Here is a 4,991-nt window from a genome sequence, read left to right on the forward strand (position 1 = left end):
TACAACGGACCAATCCTGTGACGTATCTGTTGAAAGACTACCGCGGGAAACCAATAGCCGGAGGATTTTACGAGCACGAGTTTCTGCGAGTTTCCAATCCCGACGTTTATCTCGTGGAGAAAGTGTTGCGCAGGCGAGGCAACGACATATACGTGAAGTGGTTGGGAATGAACAGTTCACATAACTCATGGATAAATAAAACAGCTGTGTTGTAGTTAACAAAAAAAATTAATGTATTTTTCTTCTACATATTAGTTTTTTTTTTGTTCGCTTTAATGCAAGCTTAATATATATATATATATATATATATATTGTTGCGTGCATGCCGCCCGGTATGCTTCGAGTCCGAGCTGAAGCGTGCGACGAGCCATCTTTCCGAAATGTCCTTAGCAAGTTGTCCGAGCTTGTTGATTTATGGATTTATTGATTTATGGAAACAGCTGATAGATTTGTTCTCGAGCTGCTGGACCGTGCGGACGTGGTCCACGCTCTCCTGTATTGCGACGTTATAATAAACATTGAAATAATTCTTGTTATAACTGCAGTGTTTTTGTCATTTCCGTGAGCGTCGGGAGTGTGAGCGTGTGTGAGTGAACGAACGACTCGGCGAGTGCAACAATATATATATATTGGTCGATTATTTTTGGAGAAAAGTAGCTTTACGTTCAAAAACAACTGGATCTGCTGCCGCTGCTCCCGAATCGTGGCCATATTTCGAAAATATGACATTTCTTCAAGAAATACAAACTAAACAAAAGTAGTAATTCAAATCTATAAAAAATAATATAATTTTTATCTTATAGATTATTATCTATTTTAGGACTATTGATAATTTTCCTGAGGAAGATGAAGAAAATAGAAATAACGAAAAAATTAGAAGAGGAAGAACCAACAAAAACAATAACAGCATCGAAAAAATAGCGTCAGTTCTAAACGAATTGGCAAAGGCACCATCAATAATTCCACCTCCATTCCCCGCTCCTTTACCACAAAACACTACGCAGTCAAAATTGACTTTGAAAGAAAAAAAAATTCGAGATTTTCTACAATTAATGGAGTCCTTGATGCTGAGTATACCCGATGCTGATCTCGACAATGTGCTCTTCAGTATCCACGAAATTGTACATAAAGCAAAAAAATAATCGCACAAAAATATTAAAAAAAATTATGTATACTGCGCGGTCTGCGCGTCAATGATTTCTTTTCCGAGGTAAGGGGGGGACACATAAATCTAGAGACGCTATTATGGTTATTTCTATTAGTCTATTACTAGAATTTCTATATGTTCCCCCATTACCTCAGGAATAGAATCGTTGACACGCAGTGTACGCAGTTTATTATATTTCAATACATGTTTATTTATTTTATTTTATTTCCAACAAAATGTTATTACAAATTTCTAACAAATAAAAATTGTTTCTTTCAAAATAAAAAAATGTGTGTGAAAAAATTTATTTTCTTTAATTTAGTCAATTGCATTATTAACGATAAATTTGGCGAAATTGCCAAGGTACTACTTCTTCATTGGCGAAAAACTTTGTGAACTTTTTTCGTACTTGTAAAGCTTCTCGACTTAATACTGCTTGATTTGGTTGATTTAAATTTTGAAATAAATTATTTTCAGATGTATTATTTTGTCAAATACCTGGAATTACATCTCCATTTTTTGTTTCTCTATCTACCATTGACTTGCAAAAATATGTCGACTCTTCCTTTTTTATTAAATAATTATGGAGACATATCGTTGCTTTTACAATAGCTTCAATTGTTTCTATATTTGCGCCTATTGTTTTTCGAAGTATTCTCCATTTTGCAGTAAGAATTCCAAATGTATTTTCAATAATTCTTCGAGCTCTCGATAAACGGTAGTTAAAAATTCTTTAATCAAGTGACAATTTGTTATTTTCAGGATAAGGTGTCATTAAATATGTTGTCAAGGAAAATGCTTGATCTCCAACTGCAACAAAGTGAAGAACATTATCGCTGTCCAATACAGATACTGGATTTGGCACTCCCATTCTGTCTTCTTCAAAATATTTTCTCATTTTCGATCGTGAGAAAATACCACCGTCGCTCTGGCGCCCAGTAGCTTCAATATCCAACATCGTAAATGCGTAACGATAATCACATATAGCCAACAACACTTTACTATGAAATCCTTTGTAATTATAATATTCAGAACCAGCACCCGCGGAAGCCTACAAAAGAAAATAGAACAAGATATTTTTTTTCTTTTTTTAAGTCACGAAACTTTTACCTGTATGGGAATGTGTTTTCCATCGATTGCACCAATACAATTAGGAAAATTCCACTGAGATTCAAATCCTCTTCCAATTCCTTTCCAATCTTCAGTTGTTGGCAATTCTAAAACAGATGCTCGTAATTTATTCCATAATGCTGTACATGTTTCGAAAATTATATTAAAAACAGTAAATTTTCCCATTCGAAATTGGGAAAACAATGAAACCATACTGTCTCCAGAAACAACATATCTGAAAAGAAAACAAATACATCGCAAACTGACATGTACATTAAATTATAATTAAAATCTTACAATTATTTGCTGTACCTTAGTGTCAAAGCCAATCGCTCGCCAACAGATATAGGTCGACGTGCTATGGTTTCACGTGTTCTTTCAGTGCTAGGCCCAACTAACTGAACCAATACTTCAAAATGTGCTGCTGACATTCTGAAGTAATTAGTAAACAATTCTCTATTCGTGAGCAGCAAAGGAAACAACGAAGCATAATTACCATGTACACGACGACTCTTTACTATTGGAGACTCCCAATATCGTTTCTTTTTATATGGTTTTCGTTTTTTTTTCTTGTAAATGTTCAATTATTACAGGCATTACAAGCGTTATTGCTTTCTGTAATTTTCTTTTATGATTATTCACACAATTTATATAATTGCAGTACCAGTCGTAATATGTTTGTGTTAAATTATCCATAATTGACGCACGTCGTCGACAACTGTCGCTGAAACATTAAATAATTTTTATGTTTTAATTCATTTATTTAATCAATTAATTTAGGTTTCCTTATTTTTCCTATAAAAATTAAATTTGCAAAATTTGGTAAGCATTTTAATCAAAAAATTAAAGGACCCCGCACAAAACCACGTGAAAAAGCCGTTCTACCGATTTGTGTGTGTGTGCGGGGTCCTTCGCAAAATTTAATTTTTTGATCAAAATGCTTACCAAATTTTGAATTTTGCACTTTTTTATAATCTTATAAGTATATCCTTTGCCTAAACTCATAAGTAATTGAAAAATTTTTTGGTTTTTTGTTTCAGACCGCTACAAAAAACGTGACGATGGCAGCCTTTTTCCACCTCGCGCAAAAGACGCCAAATGAAGTCTGTAACGCCGCCATTTTTTTTTGTAAAAAAATTTTTTTTCAATGTTTGACTTATAATTAAAGTATGCCAAAAGTTGAAATTGATGCGATTATTTTATTACCTTTAAAAAAATTGTTCAAAAATAGCTTATTTTCGTGCTTCTACTTATAGCGTTTTTCATTGGCTGAGCTGGTGCGCATTCAGTACACATTAAAGCCGTCGTACACAAACCAACGTAAAGTGTATGTTTAATATAAACGGGTTAAATCATGAAATCCTCAATATTCTTTATTGCACTATTTGGTAAAATATGTACTGGGTATTTTATCAGTCGAAATATTTGCATTTTACTTTAAATATTAGAGATTAAATCAGTGTACAACGGCTTTAATGTGCACTGAGTGCGCACAAGTTCTGCCAATGAAAAACGCTATTAGTTTTCTCCTCTTAAGTTCTCTAATAACCACTAGAGTCGTTGTGATTGATGTTCACGTTGTGGCGAAGGACGCCGGAGGCCGGGAGGGACATCCGTCATGTGAAATTTGGCGGAGTGGTTTTGTGTCAACTTCGTAGTCTCGACATTATGGGTTCGAATCTCCGTGTCCTTAAGTTTTTTTTTAATCCTTTCACAAAGCAATGTGATAAATAATAATGCTTTAAATAATTTAAGACTATAAATTAATAAAATATGTGTATAAAATAAATACGAGTTTTTATTCTGAAAATTAAGAACAAATAAAAATATCTTTTTATATGTTTATTTTTATCCTTTTTCTTTTATTTTTGTGGGTATTTCAGGTTGTCAATTCAAGGTAAGTATAACGAATAAAAATCAACTCTTTTATTTTATCTTTTTTTATTTTATTTTTAAAATTTTTGCAGGTATTTTTGTTTTTAAAATTAAGTATACTTAGATACGAGAGAAAATATAAATCAATCCTTCAATTTTTGCCATTTTATTTTATTTTTTACAGGTATTCCGAAGTTGAAATGGACAGTGTTTGGCTGCATTCAAGAAAGTATTGCAAGGTAAGAAACGATGATATTATTGAGTTAGGGTCAAAGCACGTAATATTGCGTAGCGATAAATGACTGTCATATAGTTGACTAATGAATAAGGTGCTTACGTTTCGCTTACAAAACTTACTTGTTACGAAGTAAATAATACAATCGAGGATAGGGGAAAGGGCATAATCATGTTCAGAATGAGGATTAATGACATCTTCCGCCTCCCAATCGTCATGTTGCAATACAAGGTCGAGTTTTTCCTTTATTTTTCGCACATATTCCGCATTTTTGCCCCCACGTTTGTTGCCGTAAATTGCTTTGATTTCACTAATAGAGATCAACGTCGCTGGTCTCGTATCAGACGAAACCGTGCAATTACCATATTTTGGAGGCTTAATCACGCTATACACCGATAGCAATTTATACAATTGTAAAAATGTTGGGCAATTTGGATGATCGTTGCATCCCGCGCATTGGCGTATAGTGCCAAAGAATTTCTAAAAAAGGCAAGTAGTTGTTCATTGTAGAACAGGTAAGTACATGTAAAATTTATTGGTAATACAATAAACAGATTATTAAATAAGAAAAATATACATTACCTCTAAGTTATCCTGATTAACTTTTCCAGTCAGCAGGTACTT

At 33.3% G+C, this 4,991-nt stretch overlaps 1 protein-coding gene across 1 annotated transcript; it reads right to left on the minus strand.

The window, feature by feature from the left end:
- Positions 1-1,420: 1,420 nt before the first annotated feature.
- On the minus strand, positions 1,421-2,824 carry LOC112464332 (protein ANTAGONIST OF LIKE HETEROCHROMATIN PROTEIN 1-like). Its single transcript, XM_025031275.1, has 3 exons — positions 2,570-2,824; positions 2,258-2,492; positions 1,421-2,198 (listed from the first exon to the last, which is right to left on the minus strand). The coding sequence occupies exons 1-3, from the start codon at positions 2,686-2,688 to the stop codon at positions 1,881-1,883; spliced, it is 672 nt and encodes a 223-aa protein (XP_024887043.1). The 5' UTR covers positions 2,689-2,824; the 3' UTR covers positions 1,421-1,880.
- Positions 2,825-4,991: the final 2,167 nt, after the last annotated feature.

The sequence above is a fragment of the Temnothorax curvispinosus genome, unplaced genomic scaffold (assembly GCF_003070985.1).
Source record: "Temnothorax curvispinosus isolate PA1 unplaced genomic scaffold, ASM307098v1 QBEX01014093.1, whole genome shotgun sequence".
In the NCBI taxonomy this organism is placed as follows: Eukaryota; Metazoa; Arthropoda; class Insecta; order Hymenoptera; family Formicidae; genus Temnothorax; species Temnothorax curvispinosus.